Raw genomic sequence first — 24,236 nt, forward strand, 5'->3', positions numbered from 1 at the left:
ACTTCTTGTAAGGTAAGAGCATCGGCCCTAGCAGTCATTAACACCACCACAGTTTCATACTCGGGACCAACTCCTCCAAGAATATACATAGCCAATTCTTGATCCGAGAGTTTGTGACCAGCTGCAGCAAGAGAATCAGCAAGATTCTTCATTTTCAAAATGTACTCATCGATGCTCATGGATCCTTTCTTTGTGGTCTGTATAGAGAGACGAAGTTGCAGTTGTCTTGCTTTGGATTGAGTGGCAAAAAGACTCTCGAAAACATTCCAAATCTCAGCAGCGGATTCACAATGAAGAACATGCCCCAACATCGCCTCAGAAAGGGAATTCATTAGCCAACTCATTAGAAGGGCATCACAACGAATCCAATGATCAAGAACAGGGTTGATTGTGTTTGTACCTGGAATTTGGGGTTCTGGTCGAGGGGTTGTGCCACGAAGAATGCCTTCAAGGCCATGAGCACGAACAGATGGAATGATGAGCGATCTCCAGTAGGAGTAGTTGTGTCGATCCAATCGGATATTCAACGGTAGCAGGGTATTTGGGACTTGAAATTGCAGAGCGGCAGCCTGAGCTTCGATCGGAGCTTGCGGTGGACGAGGGGGAGCGATATTGCGTGGATCGTCAGGATCAGCCATAGGTATGATACCATGTAAGAGTTGAAGCAGAGAGAGAGAGAAAGAAACAGAGAAAGAAAAATGAGAGGAAAAGCTCAATCTCTGATGTGAGCTGATATTGTATTTATAGATGTACTGTTACATTGGTTACAGAGGGCAAAAGAAACATGTGACTGAAATGTGTAACTAACTAACTGTAACAGAAGGAATAACAAGTAACTAAACCATAACTAACTCTAACAGTTATGATTGAACATGCTCCACAATTAGCATCATTTTGTTATACAGGTAATATCAATTTTAGTATTTCAATGGACTCATCCAATTCTTTGAATGGAACATTTGTAATTCTTGGGTGTTGAGGTTTGAACACTTAAAATCTGTGTTACTGTCAGTTTTGACAGTTGGTAAAACTGTCCAACTAACTTAACTGTTTTACAGTTAAGTTAGTTAGTTAACACCTATATATATAATGCTGGGAGTTCTCTATGAGGGATGATGAGTTGAAGACAGAAAATTCAGAGGGTTGAGAGAAAACAGAAAGAGAGAGTTGTGAGTTTTGTATCTCGATTGTGAATCTGTAAGGAGCAAGACTCCATTGTTGCTTCAGGGTTTTTGATCCCTGTTTTGTACCTCTGTTCAGAGTAATAAAATTCATCATCTCAGCCATGTTTAAGGCTTCTTTCTCCCGTGGATTAAGCTCATGATCACCTTGATTATGTAGCCCAACCACGTAAGTTCTTTGTGTTCATTTAGTGTTTTCTGCAAGTTGTTTACTGGTTTAATTCCTGGTTTATGTTGCTGGTTTAGTGTTGTTTGTATTCCTGATCTTTGTATGTTTAATTTGGTGTTGTGTTGGTTCTTGTTGGGAGTTAAAGCCTCCACATTGGGCAGCATGAGAACTATGATGGAGACTGGTTTATCAACATGATGAATTTTCTTATGAATCTCAATTGTTCCTGGAATATGGTAACACTACAAGTTGACACAGCTGAGGTACGTTTACTAGTATTGTTTTGATTTGTGGTGTTATTTCAATTTATTGTGTATCTTATATCTTATTCGATTTCCTTTACTCTGTACATGAATGAAGGCTCTCATCTTTCCGAAAAACTTGAAGAGAATGTTTGGAAACTTGAAGATTGTTTCTCCTTTTCCGTTGGTTAATTGGGATCATCTTAGAGTTTTTACTAAATGTAAACCAGAGAAAGAATCAGAATTGAGAGATGTTTTGCTGTGGATTTTCCCATCTTTGAAGACATTATCTATAGCAAAAGGTCTTCTTAAACAATGATTTTGGGTAGGGATAACTCTATTCTATGGCTGCTGAGATTACTGTAATGATTTCTATCATTTGAAATATTTTGGTTGCTGGCTAAGTTTGCAATATGTTTAAATCCAGTAAACTAGTGGTCACAGAAAACTCATTAGTATAATTATGATACATTTATGATGTGATTACTATAAAATATTTAGTTTGCCTTGTGTGAAGTGTGTATTGTCCTCCTTGCACTTCTGCTATTCAATTGAACTGAAAGTAAAACCAATAACAAAGAACAGTCATAATTTACTATAAAATGTTTTTGACTTTTGTAAGTTTCAGTTTGTTGCTAAAAAAAAAGAGTAAAAACAACAACAAACTAATCAAATTGTTAATCCAAACAATAAGTGGCTGTTCGGTTACAAAGTTCCAGTCTTCTAGATTATTACTAAAATTAAAATTTGTAGAAAAACAATTAATTAGGCTTCTGTGTGAATAATAAGGAAGGATTCTGTTGAGAGGCAAAATATTTTGGTGAAGTGTGATGGATTTTGTAGAATATGATTTCTCATTTGAGTAATTTTTTTTTTTTATTATAATAAGAAAAGAATGTCAACTATAGTAATTATGAAAGTAATTAAATTTTTGAATCAATGCTATTAAATAGGTAATTGACTAAGAGCATTTTAAGGAAACAAAGAAATTGTCTTGAATGTTAATGGAGTCTAAAAAAAGTAGTTAAATGAGTTGTCACACTTAGATTGATTTAATTTAATATATTATGGGATACTAATTTTTAACAATTGATCTTAATTCAATTTTTGTGACCAAGAAAATAAGTAAGGTGATTCAATTTAAGAATATTAATACATAAATTGATCATATTTATAATAAGACATATATGGACTCATCAATGATAGTGCTCTGGTGCTAATGATTTGCCTGTCTTAGGGTGGGGAATGGTTGTTGAAGCTGTTTTATAATGTTTGTTGTTTGTTTGATTTGGTTTTTTTAGTGTCGCGCATCTTATGTGTATAGGTTTTTTTTTTGGGAGTTTGTATCTTTTTATGCTCATGTGTGAGTCTTGAGTTTATTGCTCCTTTTGTATCAGTGTGATTGGTCGATAGTTATCATCTCTTAGTGAGATTACTGTCTTTTCATTAGACTTGTAGGACTCTTACCTTGAATTAATGGCACGTTTACTATACAGTAATCAGAATCAGAATAAATTAACGGAGAAATGTAACGGAATAAATGAAAAATAATCGGAATCAATATTTGTAATATGTTGTTTATTAAATTTTTTTAGAAATGGAATAGTTGTGATTTATCTTGTTTACTTTATTAGGAAACGTAATCGGAATGCTTAAATTGACTAAATTGCCCTTTTGAGTTAAACTATATTATATGGTAGTTATTTTACAAGACATATTTTAAAGGACAAAATTGTCATTATATATTTAATATTAAAAAATAAAATAAAAATAAAAAAATCCATTACCTTAATGGCATTCCTTACAAAATTGGTGGGAGAAGTTCTCCCTTTCTATTCTCCCTTATTTAATCAACTTCTCCCTTTCCTAATATTAATAATGCAAGTAACAAATGTAAATGAATAATTACCTTACTATTGATTCCCATTAATATCACTTGTGAAAAATTAGTGCCATATTACATGTTAAACCAATCCAAATGTGTCAACTCAACTAACTATTAACGTGTTATATTTACATTAGTTAAGATCTTTATTCAAAACGGCAACCACCCACACCACCTTAATGCCCATAACTTAAAATCTCAACCATCACCATTCACCACTAACCCCAAATCTTCTTACGAGTAAATAACCTGAGAGTTACAGTAAAAACCTAGCACCTGCTTACGAGGAGAAACTAAAGGAAATGAATTCTTCTTCTTCTTCTCTGCTCTGATTCTCAATCTCTCATCATAATCGTTTCTCTCCAAAGAAAACCAACAATACAAGTAAGCATAAATTAATTTCTCTACTCAATTTTCATTATTATTACATAAATCAATTGATTGTTAGGGTTTGTATTCATTGCTGTTACAGTCCTCAATCAATCCACAGTTTTCAACTCACATGGCTGAAAATGGCAACAGTCTTCTTCCGGCGGAGAAGAAGAGACTGAAAATGACATCATCATCATCACCATCTGCTGAGGACAGAATTTCTAAACTACCTGATGCTCTCATTCTACACATACTCTCGTTTCTTCCCACTGTGGATATTGTTTCCACAAGCCTTCTTTCAAATCGTTGGAAACTCATGTGGTATTTAGTCCCCAACCTCTCTTTCTCCATTACTCCTTCTGAGTATAAAACTTCAGTGGACAAGGTAAAGTTGTGCAATTTTATTGGCTGTTTCTTGGAACACCGTAAGAAAGCTATGTTTTATATCAGGGAATCTGTCGTAACTAGTTTTAACATTAAGATTACTAGCTATGATTCAACCATGGACCACCGCCTAGATAAATGGTTAGCTTTTGCAGCTGAGAAGAAAGTTAAGGAAGTAAATCTTTGGTTGGGAATAGAGAGCTCTTATTCCTTACCTATACCACTAGTCAACGCAACATATTTGACTGTTTTGGAGTTGAAGTCAGTTAGGTTGGATTGTCGTTACTCTTTTAGCTTTCCCTCATTAAAATCATTATCATTGACTAATTCTGTGTTTAAAGATAAATATGTGCTAGAACAGCTCTTGTTGGGTTCCCCTTCTCTTGAAAAATTGTGCATAAATGATTGTGGTTTTTACGGCCATTCTCGTCCGTATGTGGTGCGTAGTTCAACCCTGAAGTTCTTGGTGATTAAGTTCTATCGGACTTACTCGGGGGTAATGCAAATTGAAGCCATAAACCTTGAGTCATTGGAACTACATGGTGTTTCCTTTGACAAATTAGATTTCTCTGTATGCAAGGCAATTACAAATCTCTCATTTACTTGTGTTTGGAATATGAATGAGTCTTCTTCCTTAGAAAATCTCATTCCAAACCTTCCTCTCCTTGAGAATTTGACTTTGGGAAACATGAGAGGGGGAAATTTGAAGGACATTAAAATCTTGAGTCAGAACATGAAAAGTTTCAATGTGAATAATCGTTATGATGGCGAAATGACTGTTGTTATTGAATGGGCTCCAAAGTTGGCGTCATTTAGTTATACAGGTAATATCAACTTTTGTATAACAATGGAGTCATCCAATTTTTTGAATGGAACATTCGAAATTCTTAAGATTGAGAACAACTTTGAGGATGATTGGTTTATCAGCATGATAGAGTTTCTTTTGAATCTCAATTGTTCCTGGAATATGGTAACACTACATGTTGACAAAGCTGAGGTATGTTCATTACTTGTCTTATTTCATTATGTGGTGTTATTTCAATTTGATATTTTATTCATTTTCTTAACTCTTTACATTCATTGAAGCCTCTCATCGGTCTAATAAACTTGAAGATCATATCTCCTCTTCCTTTGGTTAATTGGGAGCATCTTAGAGTTCTTACTAAATGCAAATTAGAGAAAGAATCAGAATTAAGAGATGCTTTGCGGTGGATTTTTCCTTCTTTGAAGACAATATCTATAGCGAAAAGGACTTCTTAAACAATGATTATTGGGGGTAGGGAATCTGGATGCCTCTATTCTATGGCTGCTTAGATTACTGTACTTATTTCTTTTATGCATTTTATTTTATCTGAACATGGATCTCTCATCATGCCTAAAAACTTCAGATGGATATTTCGTTCCTTCACTGCGTAGGTTGAAGCTTTTCAAATCTCATGGTTTTGACAACTTGAGACATACATTGTTTTGGATTTCCCATTCTATCTATTATTAATATTTACTTTTTGTGCTTTTGCAATGTTTTGGATGCTTGCTAAGTTTGCAAAAACTAATGATCACACAAAACTCATTAAAACAATCAGGATAAATTTATGTTCTGATTATTATGGGGATTAGAGAATATCTTAACTTTTTCCTCCTAGATTTCAGTTCTGAAATGTAATTAAATGATCTGGTTTGTTAATTTGTTGGTAAAATTTGTGCTTTGTGATTTGAGTGGTTCAGCTCAATGAATTGGAAATATGGTGAGAACTGAGGCATATACCATATAAGATTGATTAGTACATCCCATTGTAATAAGTCACTGCTGGTTTCAAGGTGTGCTGTTGTGTACTCTTTCTTGTTCTAGAAATTCAGGTGGTAAGGTTAAATATCTCAAATCTTTCTTATCGATCTAGTTTGTGGATTGATAGCACTGTAGTACATTCTATAAGCTAATAGAGATGCAGAATCTAACTATCAATTACATCTTATTTCAGATATCAATTGTGCACATTCTTTTTATTATGCATTATTGATTTTTCTGAAGTAGAGATTAGAGAGAGCCAAGGAATTTGAGCTTGCATTAAAAGTGGCTAAACTTGGCAAAAAAAAAAAAAAAAAAAAAAAAAGGCTAACCAGCCATGAGAACAATACACTAAAAACACTTTTTATTTGATGATATAGCTTTCAAAACAATTGCAAGAAAATTCCACTGCTAATGAAAATGAAAATGCTAATGTTATTACATTAACTTCACAATTGTGAGTTGTTTATAAAATAGATAATATGTAACATATTCTCTTCTATAGTTATGATAGTTTGATGGAAATTTTTGCAAGGAGTAAAATTATTTTTTTTTTAAAAAAAGTCAATTATATTTTATTATTTTTAATTTTCTTTTACAGCATTGCCATATTAAATGATTAAACCTTTTGTCATAAAATAATAAAGGTATTTCAATAATAACACCTCACTCCTAAAATCATTGTACTAATAATATAACACCTAATTGTTTCGGTATTTATAAAAAAAATTAGTTTAAATTTTTTATAATCATGTACGTTATATTTATTTAAAATATTTTATAAAATTTTGATAAATTTAAAAAAATTTATAATATAAAAATTAATATTTTAAAAATTGCTCGTGCAACATACTTTTGTACCCTGTTTTCGACGTGTTAAATTTTTCTATCTAAATTTCACTAAAATCAACATGATAAATTTTCTTTTGAATCTCAATTGTTCCTGGAGTATGGTCAGCCTACACGTTGACACAGCTGAGGTATGCTTATCACTTGTCTTATTTCATTATGTGGTGTTTTTTTCAATTTTATATTACTAGTCTAATTACTGATATGTTATTCATTTCCTTAACACTTTACATGAAGGCTCTCATCTTTCCGAAAAACTTGAAGAGGATGTTCGAAAACTTGAAGAGTGCATCTCGTTTTCCATTGGTTAACTGGGAGCATGTTATTAGAGTTGTTACTGAATGTAGTTTAGAGAAAGAATCAGAATTGAGAGTTGCTTTGTTGTGGATTTTTCATTCTTTGAAGACATTATCTATAGCGAAAAGGACTTCTTAAATTATGGCTGCTTAGATTACTGTACTGATCTCTCATTGTCTATATTTAATATTTATCATTACAATGACCACTGTTTGTTCAACTTTAACAACTTATAATTGTTTGCCCCCTATATTTCCAGTTCTGTATTGTAATTAAATGAGCTGGTTTCTTAATATGTTTGTGAAATTTGTGTTGTGTGATTTGAGTGGTTCAGCTTAATCAATTGGAAATGTGGTAAGAACTAAGGCATATACAATAATAATGCACTGCTGGTTTCAAGCTGTGTTGTTCTGTAATGTGTACTCTTTCTTGTTATAGCAATGTATAACTGAACTGTATATTATGGTTTTAAAGTTAAAAAAAAAAACAACTACCAGTTCAGGTGAGATTTATTGCCTGAGAAATTCAGCTCCTGGTGGAGAGTCAGAGACCCTTTTAGAGTGAAAGACTTGATGGGAGCCTTTTTCTTCTTGGCTGCCTTGTTGAGACTCATAAATTTGACTCAAAGAACAATCTTATAACTCTACTGCATATATGGTAAGGACCCCATTGGATTTTGCTATGCTTAATATTTAGTTATAGTTTTCAGAAAGTAAACAAGTAAGAATTAGAATTAAAAGGAGAACAAACTAATCAACAAGTGGCTGCTCTGTACAAAGTTGCAGTCTTTTTCTCTCTTCACACATGCTAGATTTAGATTATTATTGACATGAAAATTGGTAAAGAACAATCAGTTAGGTTTTTATTGACAGGCAAAATATGTTGGTGAGGTGTAATGGATTATGTAGAATGTGATTTCTCTTTCTCATGTATGTATGTGAGGTAATGGTTTCCATGAAATACTCCTTGGAGTGTCCCCATTTGCCACCCCTCAGGTTGACAGAGATGAATTGATGAGCTTTGCAGCTAGCTGGCCTGTGCGAGACCATCTGGTTTTCCAGGAATAAATGCATTTTTGAATCAAAAAAAGTTGATCTGAACGCGATCACCAGGCACCAATGCCGTTGAGCTTGCAAGAGAATGGTCCAATGCTGTTTGAATGTTTTCTCTGACTCTCTTCAGGCTCTCATCAATGACATGGAAACTGAGAGCAATGGCGATCCGAAATGCTTGCTTTTCGCAACAAGGAAGGGTCAGAAGAGAGTTCTTGTGTTCTCTGACTGTAAAGCGATTGTGGACTATCTTCAAGGTCTCAATCCTTTACCTCATTGGAACATTTCAGGCATTTATATTATTAGTCTATTTATTATGCATTTGATATTTTATTCTTTTTCTTAACTCTATACATGAAAAGCTCTCTCATCATTCCAAAAAACTTGAAGAGGATATCTGAAAACTTGAAGATTGTATGCCATTTTCCGCATTTTGGAGTTTTTACTGAAAGTAAATTAGAGCAAGAATTAGACTTGAGAGATGCTATGCTGTTGATTTCTCCTTCTTTGAAGACATTATCTATAGCAAAAAGGTCATCTTTTCAAAACTTGTCAACAAGCGACTTATAAAAATTTTCAACTTCTTAAAAAGTTATTATGGGTAGGGATGACTCTTTTGTTGTGTTTTCTTACTTTGCTAATTGCTACATTAGTTATCTTGAGATTGTATTTACTTTATGGATAGGAACTGTTAAAAAGGTTTGTAGTTCACTTCAGCATGTAATGGAGTCACTTAATTTTTTTGTACGCCTAAAATTTCAGAAAAGTATTTCATTCTTTACTGCTTCTCAAATCTAAGGTTTTGAAAACGTGAGAGATATCTTGTGTCGGATTTCCAAGTCTCTCTATAATTAGGCTATTTATTTATTCGTTTTTACAATATTCTGGGTGCTTGCTAAGTTCGCAAAAACTGTCAATCGGAACTCTAAAAAGTTCAAATATAATGAATTAATAAATTTATGGACTCTCATGATTCTCAACTGTATCATTATCCAAATGTAGCTCCTCTCCACTCCATTGATGCAGCCTTTCCCTTGGATTTGCAGCAATACTCTCTTACCATAATTTCTAATGGGTTTGTACTGAAATAGAATGCCAACTCACAACCCTTTCTCATTGGATTAATTTTAGTGAGCATGGAGGACATGACAAAGGCTATAAGCAATATTCTTCTTAGCTGAGCTAATCCAAAATCAGATCACAATTCCACTCAAATCCAGTACACTTAGTAGCTACACTAATGGTCTAAATTTATACACAAAAGATCTGTCATTAGAGTAATCTCAATTAAGCCAAAACAATTTATTGTTGAATCAAAACTAAATTACTCCTCCCTCACTCTCCTCTCCATAATGAATGAATTGCATAAATGTCAAAACTCTTCTGAATCTATGAATACATATCAAGTACATCTACACATAGCATTTTCATCCATCTTTATTATAGCAAAACAACAAGGCTAAGCAAAATTTAGAGAAAAAGAAACAAGATAATGTCACTCTTTAAGCAAAAATCACAAAGGAACCTTAGTATCAATATGAATAACAGTGTCCTAAGGATATTTCTAGATCCCCTATATCTCCTGTTACTTTAAACAATTTTTCCATGTGAAGAAAATGTAAAGAAAGAACTTAAACTACCTATACAGATCCCAAACAAACTGACTTGACATTAAAACCAAGATTCATAGAAGAACTATTTAAAAAATTCTTCAATTCATTATTACTAATAAATGAGTAAACAACCAGACCACAAGTTTATTTCATGATCTAATAAACTATCAACTTGAGAAGACCCAAATTTCACTTTGCACAATTAGTTTAAAAAAATTGAGCAAACTTGATTGATGCACACTTAGGGTTCTATTAAACCGTATTGTATTGTATTATATTACGGTGTAATACAGCGTACCAAATGAATTCTCATAAGAAGTTGATTGGTGAATTAAGAAGAAGGGCTTACGGCTCAAATCTTGACTCAAAAAAGTCCATTTATATTTTATTATTTTTAACTTTCTTTTAAGACATTCTTCTCTCCATATTAAATGATTAAACCTTTTGTCAAAAATTAAAATAAATAAAACTAGCACGTGCAAGGTGCGACACACGTGCCTGCCCTCCCCTCCTAACTGTATAACTGTAACTGTCATCTTCTTGTTCTTGTTGAGCTTCAAACTCAAAACCATTCTCTGCTCTGCTCTGAATCTCTGATCATAATCGTTTCTTTCCAAAGAAACACCAACAATCCAAGTAAGCAACGATGAACCAATCCATTCTTTCTTTTCTTTTATGCCTTACAAATTGTTTTCTTCAATCCATTTCATTTTTTTTTTCCAAATTTTAACATCATTATCATTACATTAATGGATTATTATGGTTTGTTTTTCTTTGCTGTTACAGTCCTCATTCAGAACTTCCATGGCTGAAAATGACAGCAGCCTCCGTCTGGCGGAGAAGATACAGAAAATGACATTATCATCATCATCATCATCATCATCATCTGATGAGGAGGATCATGAGGACAGAATATCTAAATTACCTGATGATCTCCTTGTACACATTCTCTCGTTTCTTCCAACTGTGGATGCCGTTTCAACAAGCTTTCTTTCAAATCGTTGGATACTCATTTGGTATTTAGTCCCCAACCTCTCTTTCTCCATTACTACTGCTAATTACAAATCTTCAAAAGACCAGCAAAAATTCTGCAATTATATCACCCGTTGTTTGGAACAACGCGAGAGAGGTATGTTTTTTATCGGCGATTCACTCGTAAATAGTTTAAAGCTTCAAATGGATTGCTATGAAAGAAGCAAGGATGGTCACCTAGATGAATGGGTAGCTTTCGCGTTTGAGAATAAAGTGAAGGAATTAAACCTTTGCTTGAGCGAAGAAGAAGTGGGAGATGACATTTACCTCTACTGCATACCTATGATAGAGACAATACATTTGACTATTTTGGAGTTGAGTATGGTGTTGTTGGATTCTGGTTTTTCATATAGTTTTCCATCATTAAAATCCTTGTCATTGACTAATGTTGACTTTATAGATACATCTGTGGTAGATGAGGTCTTGTTGGGTTCCCCTCTCCTTGAAAAATTGTCGTTAATTGATTGTGATATTTATATTCAAGACGATCGTCCATATCAGCTTGACATTCGTAGTTCAAGCCTAAAGTTCTTGGAAATAAGATTCGAAAAGTTTCATGTTTTGGAGGTTAAGCAAATTAAAGCCATAAATCTTGAGTCATTGGAACTAGTTGGTGTTTCCTTTGACAATTTAAATCTCTCTGTATGCAAGGCAATTAAAAATCTCTCATTAATTTGTGATTGGAATATTGAAGAGCCTTCATCGTTAGAATATCTCATTTCGAGCCTTCCTCTCCTTGAGAATTTGACTTTGGGCAACTGGGGAAAGAAGAACTTGGACCACATTAAAATCTCGAGTCAACACTTGAAAAGTTTTAATGTGAATAATTATGCTGATGCAATGACTGTTATTATTGAATGGGCTCCACAATTAGCATCATTTTATTATACAGGTGATCTCCATTTTCGTATGTCAATGGTGTCATCAAATTCTTTGAATGGAACATTTGAAATTGCAAAGTATGAGGACTACAATGGAGATTGGTTTATCAACATGATGAATTTTCTCACGAGTCTCAATTGTTCTTGGAATATGGTAACACTACACGTTGACAGAGCCAAGGTATGTTTATTACTTTTCTTATTTCGTTATGTGGTGTTATTTCCTTAACTCTTTACCTTGTATTCGATTATTTTATTCAATTCCTAAACTCTTTACATGAAGGCTCTCATCTTTCCAAAAAACTTGAAGAGGATGTTTGAAAACTGGAAGTGTACGTGTCGTTTTCCTATGGTTAATTGGGAGCATCTTAGAGTATTTACTGAATGTAAAGGAGAGGAAGAATCAGAATTGAGAGATGCTTTGATGTGGATTTTTCCTTCTTTGAAGACATTATCTATAGGAGAAAGGAGATCTTGTTAAAACCTTGCCACAGGCGACCTATAAGTATGTTTCAACTATGTATGACTCTAGCTAATTGCTACCTTAGTTATCTTGAGATTGTATATACTTTATGGTTAGTTTAAGAATATGACTTTGCATGCCTACTTTGCTTAAAAATGGGGCTTTGTTTTTCTTATTTTTGGTTGTAAATTAGTAGATATGATATGCTCTATTATAGCAGATTTTTTTTTTCCTGGTTTGATGCAATTTTTCACAAATCTACAAACTTTACTTCATACTGATAGAACTGTTACAAAGGTTTGTAGTTTACTTCCACATGTAATGGAGTCACCTAATTTGTTCTTAGGCTTCTGTATTGATTTTCCTGTAAGCCTAAAACTTGGCAGAAGTATTTTCATTCCTTACTGCTTAAATTGAAACTTCTCAAATCTTAAGGTTTTGAAAACTTGAGAGATACCTTGTGTAGTGTTGGATTTACAATATTCTTGGTGCTTGCTAAGTTTGCAAAAAGTGTTGATTGGAATTTTAAAAAGTTCAAATCTAATGAATTACATTTATGATAAGAATGTTTTAATTTAATGGGATATGATTGCTTTGGAGTGGTGAATACTGAATAGTAGCGACTCAAAAATTAATATTTGGACTCACTCAAGACAAAAAAATATAAAAAAAAATTGTATTTTTAAAATTTTCCATTTAAAAATTTGGTAAATGTAAAAGTTATCGATCATATTATCACTTTTGTTAAATAGACCCTTATAATACACTGAGTTTAATTTTATATTAAAATTAAACTTAATAATAACTTTACATTAGAAATATTTATAACCAAACTGATTATATTTTTTTTATCTATTCGTACTAAAAATTAGCTTTAGTTTAGTTATATTAGAAAAAAAAAAAAACACAAAGTTGAAGAAAAGTGTTCTCTAAGATATTATTTTATACCAATTTAAAATGTTAGGATCTAATTTACCATTTATTAAAACAGATAATCTAATTAGTAATATTTGCAAAACAAAATATCTAAAATTATATTTAACCCCCCAAAAAAGTTGTCCCTACAAAAAAAAAAGACACTAATAATCTTTAGCAGGCATCCTCTCTTATGTATTAATATTGCTATTAGTCTAATTAATTATTAGATTTTAATATAATAGTTTTTGGGTATGTTGGTTGCCAATAGCAATTCTCCCTCCATCTATATTTTATTATTGTGAAAATTACATGAAATATGGGATTTCATAACAAAGTTAGAAAACTATGGCATTTTTAGGTTTGCCACTCTTCTATGGCATTTTTTCACATTTAAGATTTTTTATGGTATTTGATATGCCATATTTTTATAAACTTATTATTCAATCCCATATTTTATGTTTTTGTTTTTAGCTTAATTAGTTTTATTTATTTTTTAATTTATTTTACACTTACATTTTAGGGTTTCTTTTTATTTGAAAAATTTACACCAAATACTACATTTTTTTTTCAAACATTACATTTTTAATTTGACAAGAACATTTTACTTTTATACTTTTATTAATTTTTTTTTCTTTTTTACTTATTGAAACTTCAAAAAGTTTTTTTTTTTGTCTTTTTTATATATTTTTTAGTCAATATTGGCTCTCTTTTTTCTTTTCAACTTTTAAGTCAGTTGCTACTTTTTTTTTTCTTTCTTTCGCTTATCTCTCTCTATTTTTTTTTCTAATTTCTCTTTGTGTCTCTCTTTTTTTTTTTAATTTTTTTTCTCAACCTAATTTTTTTCTCTTAATATATATAATAAGTGTACATTTTTATATTTCGTTTTTTTTTACAAAAATTAAACTTGTTTTTTATTTAAACTACTATTTGTTTTTTTTTTTTGTTAAAAACTAATTATTCCATTAAAAACAGCAGAAAAAAAAAAACCAGTTTCATCAACATCATCCTGAAAAAAAAACAACATAAAAAATCATAATCTAAAAAGAATCCAAACTTTAAAAACTAGTTTCATCAACATTGAAAGAAACTAATAATTTCATTTAAAGAATACAAAAAATAGTTTCATCAACAAGATAATGAAAAAAATTACAATCTAAAGACGATACTAACTTTAAAAACCAGTTTCATCAATATTAAAAGAAACAAATTATTTCATTAGAAGAGGCAAAAAAAAAAAAATAGTTTCATCAATAACATAATAAAAAATACACAATGCCTAATAACTAAACTTTTACAAATTAACGATACTAAATTTAAAAACCAGTTTCGAACATATAAATTTTATATCAATACCTAATAATCAAACTTCTAACTTCATTCTTTATTTTGGCATTTAATTTTTTATTTGCTTGCTCAAAAATTAGAGTTAATTTAAACATACAATATGCAACAAATATAACAAAGAGAATCATAAATTAAAATCAAAGAGAGAAAAAAGAAACAAAGAAAATTAAAGAGACAAAAGTGCAATAAAAACCATAGAAGAATAACAAAAAAAAAAAACAGTGGAATGTGAGAAACCAGTTAGTAAAACAACCAAAATAAAAACAAACAAATAAAAACCAGTTTCTTGAAATAAATTAATAAAAAATTGAATAAAACTCAATTATGAACAACAATAAAAAAAAAATAGTTATAAAAACTAGTTACTTAAAAAAACCAGTTATGAAAATAATAAAATAATATGTGTGTCAGAAACTGATTAATTAAAATAAAATAAAAATTATTGTTCAAATATCATACAATAATAAAACTGGTTTTATACAAACTAAAAAATGTATAATAATATCATAAAAATTGAGCAACCCCATTACAGAACAGTTAAAACCTATGAAACCAGTTTTGACGTTATAAAAAATCATAACAAAATACATATGTTAATAATAAAGTTAATTGAAACCAGTTTCATCAGACAATCAAATAAAAACACACACACACAAAAATACACAAAAAAAAAATACTAATCACAAATATAATCAAAACAACACATAATGCCTACAAATAATTTAATAACAAAATATAAGTGTAAGTTTCCAACCTAGAAACAAAATAACAAAAAAGTAACTTGAAAAAAAATTCTAATAACATAATGAAACTATTTTTTTTTATTCTTTTAATGAAATTAATAGTTTCTTTCAATGTTGATGAAACTGATTTTTAAAGTTATATATTATCTTTAGATTATAATTTTTTATATTGTTTTTTTTTTCAGGATGATGTTGATGAAACTGGTTTTTTTTTTTTTTTTTTTTTTTTTTTCCTGCTGCTTTTAATGAAATAATTAGTTTTTAATAAAAAAACAAAGAAAAAAAATAGTAGTTTAAATAAAAAAAAAAACAAGTTAAATTTCTGTAAAAAAAAATAATATCTATAGTTGAGATCATTTTTTATTTATTTTAGTATTTTATTTTTTTAAAAAAGAAAAAATAAATAAAAAGAAACACAAATTTAAAGTTTTTTATGGCATTCCTCAAGACTTTTTCCCATATTTGTAAGTTTTTTTAAAAAATACCATATTTAGTGTAATTAAGTTTTTATGCCATATATATCAAAACTTATCTTTATTTTCCCATATTTTTGTAAATAGCCCTTTATTATTTTTATATTTATTCTTCATTTCTTCTGTCCATATTAAATGATTTAGAGCTTTTGTCAAAAATTAAAATAAATAAAACTAGCACGTGCAAGGTGTGACACACGTGTCCGCCCTCCACTCCAAACTCCAACTAACTAACTACTGTGTAACTGTAATAATCTTCTTGTTCTTGTTCTTATTCTTGTTCAGCTTAAAACTCAAAACCCTCCTCTGCTCTGAGTCTCTGATCATAATCGTTTCTTTCCAAAGAAACACCAACAATCCAAGTAACCAATCCATTCTTTCTTTTCTTTTATGCCTTACAAATTGTTTTCTTCAATCCATTTCATATTTTTCAAATTTTAACATCACTATCATTACATTAATGGATTATTGGGGTTTGTTTTTCTTTGCTGTTACAGTCCTCATTTAGTCCACAGTTTAAGAACTTCCATGGCTGAAAATGGCAACAGTCTCCGTCTGGCGGAGAAGATACAGAAAATGACATTATCATCATCATCATCATCATCATCTGATGAGGAGGATCATGAGGACAGAATATCTAAATTACCTGATGATCTCATTGTACACATTCTCTCGTTTCTTCCAACTGTGGACGCCGTTTCAACAAGCTTTCTTTCAAATCGTTGGAAACTCATTTGGTATTCAGTCCCCAACCTCTCTTTCTCCATTACTACTGTTAATTACAAATCTTCAGAAGACCAGCGAAAATTCTGCAATTATATAGACAGTTGTTTGAAACAACGCAAGAGAGGTATGAATTTTATCGGCGATTCACTCTTAACTAGTTTTAAGCTTCAAATGGATTGCTATGAAAGAAGCAAGGATGATCACCTAGATGAATGGTTAGATTTCGCGGTTGAGAATAAAGTGAAGGAATTAAACCTTTGCTTGAGCCAAGAAGAAGTGGAAGATGAAATTTACCTCTACTGCATACCTATGATAGAGACAATACATTTGACTATTTTGGAGTTGAGTATGGTGTTGTTGGATTCTGGTTATTCATATAGTTTTCCATCATTAAAATCCTTGTCATTGACTAATGTTGACTTTATAGATACATCTGTGGTAGATAAGCTCTTGTTGGGTTCCCCTTTCCTTGAAAAATTGTGGTTAATTGATTGTGATATTTATATTCATGGGGATCATCCATATAAGCTTGACATTCGTAGTTCAAGCCTAAAATTCTTGGTAATAAGACTCGAAAAGTTTCATGTTTTGGAGGTTAAGCAAATTGAAACCATAAATCTTGAGTCATTGGAACTAGTTGGTGTTCCCATTGACAAATTAAATCTCTCTGTATGCAAGGCAATTACAAATCTCTCAATAACTTGTGATTGGAATATTGAAGAGTCTTCATCCTTAGAATATCTCATTTCAAGTCTTCCTCTCCTTGAGAATTTTACTTTGGGCAACTGCGAAAAGAACAACTTGGGGCACATTAAAATCTTGAGTCAACACATGAAAAGTTTCAATGTGAATAATCATAATGATGTAATGAATGTTATGAATAAGTCGCCTCCACAATTAGCATTATTTTCTTATACAGGTGATCTCCAATTTAGTATAACAATGGAGTCCTCCAATTCTTTGAATGGAACATTCAAAATTGCGACTTCTGAGGACTACAATGGAGATTGGTTTATATACATGATGAATTTTCTTACGAATCTCAATTGTTCTTGGAATATGGTAACACTACACGTTGACAAAGCCAAGGTATGTTTATTACTTGTCTTATTTCGTTATGTGGTGTTATTTCTTGGAATAGAAATATGGTTTATATTTTATTTCGTTATGTCTTTACATGAAGGCTCTCATCTTTCCAAAACACATGAAGGGGTTATTAGAAGACTGGAATTGTATTCCTATGGTTAATTGGGAGCATCTTAGAGTAATTACTGAATGTAATGAAGAGGAAGAATCAGAATTGAGAGATACTTTGATGTGGATTTTTCCTTCTTTGAAGAAATTATCTATAGAAAAAAGGACATCTTATTAAAACTTTGCCATAAGCGACTTATAAGTATGTTTCAACTTCTTAAACAGTCATTACGGGTTTGTTTACTTTGTTAATTGCTACCTTAGTTCTCTTGAGATTGTATTTATTTTATGGTTGGTTTAAGAATATGACTTTGCATGCCTACTCTGCTTAAGAATGGGGCTTTGTTTTTCTTATATTTGGTTGGGAATGAGTAGATATGATATGCTATTATACCAGATTTATTTCACAAATCTACAAACATTACTTCATACTGATAGAACTGTTACAAAGGTTTGTTGTTTACTTCACCATGTACTGGAGTCAACTAATTTCTTCTAGGTTTCTGTATTTATTTTCTTGTACGCCTAAAACTTCGGAAAAGTATTTCATTCTTTACTGCTTAGGTTGAAGCTTCTCAAATCTTAAGGTTTTGAAAACTTGAGAGATGCCTTGTGTAACTGTAATCTTAAGGTTTAATATTTGGACTCACTCAAGATAACCTCTGCTTCAATAAAAAGGTCTTGAATATTACTCAACTACTATTCCATAGTGGTATGTTGATGAATTAAGCTTTGGACAACTAAATTGGCTGCAATTTGTTGCAAAGGGCTCTGTTTTTGAGAGCTTTTGTCAACTTGGTATGCTATCTGGCCCAATTCTTAATCTTTATATTTTTATTTTTTTCTTTTTTATTTTTTCATTCACAGCCGATCCTTGCTCTTCTCTCTCCCTTTCGTCTTCTTCATTCTGTGCAAAAAGCTCCATAGCCACCATGGTCTGAAGCTTCGACCAGTTTTTACCCTTTTCACTCACCGTCCTATCTCTCTTGAACCTCAATCTCACCAGCCCCACACCATCACATCACCCCAAAATCCAAGTTTTTGTTCTCGGGTTTCCCCAACCTTTCCCTTCAACCCAGTGTCACCATCATCACCTCCATATGTGCTCCGATTCTCTCAAATCCATTCGAGCTACACTACCCCAAGATCAATTGTCGTCCCCATGCTTCCCTTTCATACTTTTTCCTTCTCACTGTCTAGAACTGAAATTTTTCGAGCAAAATAGGTTTCTAACAAGAGGTCTAAAAATGCCTCGTTGTCGAAGTCTTACCCTGCAATGGCTCTGATCTGGGAGTCCGACGAGCCAATCTCCAATTTTGAATTCTGAATCGATTGTGGTGAAAGGCAGAGAAGAGACGCTGCTGAACAAAGAGCTTGCAAAAAAACAAAGGTGGCGTGGCGGTTAAGCATATTAGGATGGGCAGTGAGGTTGTTCCTTAGCATCTCCATCAATGGAGTTTCCATGGCCATGGATGGGTCTATCCATGAAGAAGAAGAAGAAGAATAAGGAGATAGAAAACAAATAAAAAAGAAAAAAAAATAAAAAAAAATTATTGTTTTTCTTAAGAAAATATTAATGTTTTTATTTATTTATTTTTAGTAATTTTTATTATTTAAATTATTTTAACTAAATTTATTATTTGGACCAATAAATTTTTAACATGTGGCCTTTTTATCCGCACTTAACATCAGTTAACTTGGTGACTAATAGACTTACATGACCTTAAAGAATATTACTACCAATTTTGGAAGTTGGGACTAATTACATCAAGCCTAAATTTTTAGAGACTTTCTTTTACAATTCTGTATGCCTTAATTATGGTGGACATGATTTGAAAATCTCGTAATGACATTGTTCATAATAATTCGAATTGTAACATTAAGCATTGCATTGGTTCTATTTCTTTGTGTTACACAGATTATAGTTCTTGCATTTTTCCTTTACCGGTGACGGTTGAGCCTCCTATTTGGTCTTTTTCCCTAAAAGATTGGGTCAAAATCAACTATGACGTTAAAGTTGGTTGTGATTCAATGTGTGTAGTAGCGCTAGCTAGAGACTAAAAGGAGTCAATTTTGTGGTTACCTACCAGATTGCTCAACTTCTCTGATCCGCTCATTGGGGAAGCAACGACCTATCAGTTGGCTATGGAATCAGCAGTCTCCTGGAAGTATTCCTTTGTGTTGATCGAGAGTAACTCAGAGACGGTTATTAACGTGCTAAAGGAAACTTTGTTCGTTTGAGGTATTAGTAATTATGTTCTTCAATGCAAATAACTTTCTAATTTGTTTATGAGTTGTAATCTAATGGTGCAACTAGTATGGTGGATCGTTCTACTATACCATAACATTTTATGTAATGACCGGAAACTCTAACTTTTATTTGGTTAATATACCTACACTAATTTTTCAAAAGTCAAAAAAATAATAAAAATACCATATAATAATGTAGCACGTGTAAGGCAAGACACGTGCCTGGTCTCCTTTTACTAATACTTCACTAGGAAGTGCCATGGGAAGTGTTATTCTTCTTCTTCTTCTTCGTCTTGACTCTTGACCCTAAAACCCTGCTCTGCTCTCTGATCATAATCGTCTCTTACTTTACAAAGAAACAACTACAATACAACTAAGTAAGGACATTCTTTCTCCATTTATTTCCTTTTCATTCATATTAGGGTTTATTTTCTTTGCTCTAACAGTCCTCAAGTCAAATTTTTATGGCTGAAAATGGCGTGGAAGAAAACAGTCTTCGTCCCGCGGAGAAGAAAAGGCTAAAAACGACATCATCATCATCATCTGCTGAGGATGATGAGGACAGAATTTCGAAACTACCTGATGCACTCATTCTACACATCCTCTCGTTTCTTCCCACCGTGGATGCCGTTTCCACAAGCCTTCTTTCAAATCGTTGGAAACGCATGTGGTATTTAGTCCCCAACCTATCTTTCTTTATTATTGCTTCTAGTTATAAATCTTCACAGGACCGAGAAAAGTTGTGCAATTATGTAGACAGTTGTTTGGAACACCGAAAGAAAGCTATGTTTTATAATTGCAATTCAGTCTTAACTAGTTTTAAGCTTCAAATGGATTGCTATGAAAGAACCAAGAATCATTATCTAGATAAATGGTTAGCTTTTGCGGTTGAGAAAAAAGTTACTGAAGTAAATCTTTGCTTGAGCGAAGAGGTAGGCGGAGATGAAGACGGTTCCATTTATTACTTCTACTGCATACCTGAAACATTACTCGTAAAAGCAATATATTTGACTATTTTGGAGTTGAATACAGTGTTGTTGGATTCTGATTACTCATATAGTTTTCCATCATTAAAATCCCTGTCATTGACTAATGTTGACTTTTTAGATACATCTGTGGTAGATAAGCTCTTGTTGGGTTCCCCTTCCCTTGAAAAATTGTCGTTGACTGATTTTGATATTTATACTAATGACCGTCGTCCATATCAGCTTGACATACGTAGTTCAAGCCTTAAGTTCTTGGTAATTAGGTTCTTTATGATTGAATCACTGTGTACAGTGAGGCAAATTGAAGTCATAAATCTTGAGTCATTGGAACTAGTTGGTGTTCCCTTTGACAATTTAAATCTCTCTGTATGCAAGGCAATTAAAAATCTCTCATTAATTTGTGATTGGAATATTGAAGAGCCTTCATCGTTAGAATATCTCATTTCGAGCCTTCCTCTCCTTGAGAATTTGACTTTGGGCAACTGGGAAAAGAAGAACTTGGACCACATTAAAATCTCGAGTCAACACTTGAAAAGTTTTAATGTGAATAATTATGCTGATGCAATGACTGTTATTATTGAATGGGCTCCACAATTAGCATCATTTTATTATACAGGTGATCTCCTTTTTCGTATATCAATGGTGTCATCAAATTCTTTGAATGGAACATTCGAAATTGCGAAGTATGAGGACTACGATGGAGATTGGTTTATCAACATGATGAATTTTCTTATGAGTCTCAATTGTTCTTGGAATATGGTAACACTACACGTTGACAGAGCCAAGGTATGTTTATTACTTTTCTTATTTCATTATGTGGTGTTATTTCCTTAACTCTTTATCGTGCATTCGATATTTTATTCAATTCCTAAACTCTTTACATGAAGGCTCTCATCTTTCCAAAAAACTTGAAGAGGATGTTTGAAAACTGGCAGTGTACGTGTCGTTTTCCTATGGTTAATTGGGAGCATCTTAGAGTATTTACTGAATGTAAAGGAGAGGAAGAATCAGAATTGAGAGATGCTTTGATGTGGATTTTTCCTTCTTTGAAGACATTATCTATAGGAGAAAGGAGATCTTGTTAAAACCTTGCCACAGGCGACCTATAAGTATGTTTCAACTATGTATGACTAAATTGTGTTTGTTTACTTGCTACCTTAGTTATCTTGAGATTGTATATACTTTATGGTTAGTTTAAGAATATGACTTTGCATGCCAACTTTGCTTAAAAATGGGGTTTTGTTTTTCTTATATTTGGTTGTAAATTAGTAGATATGATATGCTCTATTATCAGGGGCGGACCCACATTGTAGCGAGGAGGGGCAATCGCCCCCCCTGAAAAAAAAAATCGGAAAAAAAATGTATATGTATTTTAATTAGTTACAACATATATTTGTATTAAAAGATGATATTTATAGACATAATAGTAACCTTGGTGTAGTGGTTAAGGTAGTTGGTAAATAGGTTAGAGGGTAAAGGTTCAAACCCCACTAACTACACTTTATATTTTCTTTTTAAATTTATTTACGCCCCCCTCACTTTAAATTCTGGGTCCGCCACTGTCTATTATAGCAGATTTATTTTTCTGGTTTGATGCAATTTTTCACAAATCTACAAACTTTACTTCATACTGATAGAACTGTTACAAAGGTTTGTAGGTTACTTCCGCATGTAATGGAGTCACCTAATTTGTTCTAGGTTTCTCTATTGATTATCTTGTATGCCTAGAACTTCGGAAAAGTACTTCATTCTTTACTGCTTTGGTTGAAACTTCTCAAATATTAAGGTTTTGAAAACTTGAGAGATACCTTGTGTTGGATTTATTTTTTCATTTACAATATTCTTGGTGCTTGCTAAGTTTGCAAAAAGTGTTGATTGGAATTTTAAAAAGTTCAAATCTAATGAATTAATACATTTATGATGTGAATGTTTTAATTTAATGGGATATGATTGCTTTGGAGTGGTGAATACTGAATATTAGCGACTCAAAAATTAATATTTGGACTCATTCAAGATAACCTCTGCTTCAATAAAAGGTCTTGAATATTACTCAACTACTATTGCGTAGTGGTATGTTGATGAATTAAGCTTTGGACTACTAAATTGGCTGCAATTTGTTGTAAAGGGCTCTGTTTTTGAGAGCTTTTTTCAACTTGGTATGCTAGCTGGCCCAATTCTTAATCTTTACATTAATGTGTTTACTTCATTTATATGTTGTAAATGGACTTAAGTAGTCAAGTGAACGAAAAGCTTATAAAAAATCAGTGACTTGGTGTGTTTAGCAGCTCCAATGGTGATTTCTACAGAAGACTTGAATTTTGTTGTATTTCTTCTTTTGCCGTGTTACTAAAGGAGAAGATTAATGGAAGATAAATTGTGTTGTCAAATTTTTATGGCTGAAAATGGCGTTGAAGAAAACGGTCTTCTTCCGGCGGAGAAGAAAAGACTGAAAACGACATCATCATCATCATCTGAGGATGTTGTGGACAGAATTTCGAAACTATCTGATGAGCTCATTCTACACATCCTCTTGGTTCTTCCCACTGTGGATGCCGTTTCCACAAGCTTTCTTTCAGATCGTTGGAAACGCATGTGGTATTTAGTCCCCAACCTCTCTTTCTCCATTACTGCTTCTCGTTATAATTCTTCACAGGACCAGGAAAAGTTCTGCAATTATATACACAATTGTTTGGAACACCGAAAGAAAGCTATGTTTTATAATCGCAGTTCAGTCATAACTAGTTTTAAGCTTCAAATGGATTGCTATGAAAGAACCAAGAATCATTACCTAGATAAATGGTTAACTTTTGCTGTTGAGAAAAAAGTTTAGGAATTAAACCTTTGCTTGAGCGAAGAGGAAGAGGAAGTGGAAGGTGAGGTCGGTTTCATTTACCTCTACTGCATACCTAAAATATTAGCACTAAACGCAATACATTTGACCATTTTGGAGTTGAGCATGGTGATGTTGCATTCTGGTTACTCATATAATTTTCCATCATTAAAATCCTTGTCATTGACTAATGTTGACTTTTTAGATACATCTGTGGTAGATAAGCTCTTGTTGGGTTCCCCCATGATTTGGAGTTCAAGAAAGCCATAAATCTTGAGTCATTGGAACTACATGGTGTTTCCTTTGATCTATTAAATCTCTGTGTATGCAAGGCAATTACAAATCTCTCATTAACTTGTGTTTGGAGTATGAATGAGTCTTCATCTTTGGAATATCTCATTTCAAACCTTCCTCTCCTTGAGAATTTGACTTTGGGCAACTATAAAGGGGTGAAGTTGAACCGCATTAAAATCTTGAGTCAGAACTTGAAAAGTTTCAATGTGAATAATCCTTGTGATGGGGAAATGACTGTGTTGAACGATAAAAAAAAAGGAATAAATAAATTT

The 24,236-nt window shown here is 32.2% G+C and overlaps 5 protein-coding genes across 8 annotated transcripts; all 5 read left to right on the plus strand.

The window, feature by feature from the left end:
• Positions 1-3,625: 3,625 nt before the first annotated feature.
• LOC115709193 (FBD-associated F-box protein At3g52670) lies at positions 3,626-5,752 on the plus strand. The gene is made up of 3 exons (XM_030637246.2): positions 3,626-3,861; positions 3,950-5,230; positions 5,320-5,752. The coding sequence occupies exons 2-3, from the start codon at positions 3,980-3,982 to the stop codon at positions 5,491-5,493; spliced, it is 1,425 nt and encodes a 474-aa protein (XP_030493106.2). The 5' UTR covers positions 3,626-3,861; positions 3,950-3,979; the 3' UTR covers positions 5,494-5,752.
• Positions 5,753-10,263: 4,511 nt separating this feature from the next.
• LOC115709587 (putative F-box/LRR-repeat protein At4g15060) lies at positions 10,264-12,444 on the plus strand. The gene is made up of 3 exons (XM_061111109.1): positions 10,264-10,466; positions 10,617-11,924; positions 12,027-12,444. Exons 2-3 carry the CDS (start codon positions 10,635-10,637, stop codon positions 12,222-12,224), a joined length of 1,488 nt encoding a protein of 495 aa, XP_060967092.1. The 5' UTR covers positions 10,264-10,466; positions 10,617-10,634; the 3' UTR covers positions 12,225-12,444.
• A 3,330-nt stretch (positions 12,445-15,774) lies between these two features.
• LOC115709588 (F-box/LRR-repeat protein At1g55660-like) lies at positions 15,775-17,997 on the plus strand. Of its 2 annotated transcripts, XM_061111110.1 has the most exons (3): positions 15,775-16,046; positions 16,182-17,499; positions 17,594-17,997. In XM_061111110.1, the coding sequence occupies exons 2-3, from the start codon at positions 16,213-16,215 to the stop codon at positions 17,780-17,782; spliced, it is 1,476 nt and encodes a 491-aa protein (XP_060967093.1). In that variant the 5' UTR covers positions 15,775-16,046; positions 16,182-16,212; the 3' UTR covers positions 17,783-17,997. The 2 variants fall into 2 exon arrangements, with proteins under 2 accessions (XP_060967093.1, XP_030493580.2); XM_030637720.2 differs by having other exon boundaries at positions 15,830-17,499.
• A 2,124-nt stretch (positions 17,998-20,121) lies between these two features.
• On the plus strand, positions 20,122-22,072 carry LOC115709186 (F-box/LRR-repeat protein At3g26922). Of its 3 annotated transcripts, none has more exons than XM_030637233.2 (3): positions 20,122-20,231; positions 20,309-21,626; positions 21,728-22,072. In XM_030637233.2, exons 2-3 carry the CDS (start codon positions 20,319-20,321, stop codon positions 21,923-21,925), a joined length of 1,506 nt encoding a protein of 501 aa, XP_030493093.2. In that variant the 5' UTR covers positions 20,122-20,231; positions 20,309-20,318; the 3' UTR covers positions 21,926-22,072. The 3 variants fall into 3 exon arrangements, with proteins under 3 accessions (XP_030493093.2, XP_060967091.1, XP_030493094.2); XM_030637234.2 differs by having other exon boundaries at positions 20,167-20,231; positions 20,348-21,626; XM_061111108.1 differs by having other exon boundaries at positions 20,151-21,626; positions 21,776-22,072.
• Positions 22,073-23,232: 1,160 nt separating this feature from the next.
• LOC133036078 (putative F-box/LRR-repeat protein At4g15060) lies at positions 23,233-23,670 on the plus strand. The gene has a single exon (XM_061112547.1). It carries the CDS (start codon positions 23,233-23,235, stop codon positions 23,668-23,670), a length of 438 nt encoding a protein of 145 aa, XP_060968530.1.
• Positions 23,671-24,236: the final 566 nt, after the last annotated feature.

This window comes from Cannabis sativa, chromosome 3 (genome assembly GCF_029168945.1).
Source record: "Cannabis sativa cultivar Pink pepper isolate KNU-18-1 chromosome 3, ASM2916894v1, whole genome shotgun sequence".
In the NCBI taxonomy this organism is placed as follows: Eukaryota; Viridiplantae; Streptophyta; class Magnoliopsida; order Rosales; family Cannabaceae; genus Cannabis; species Cannabis sativa.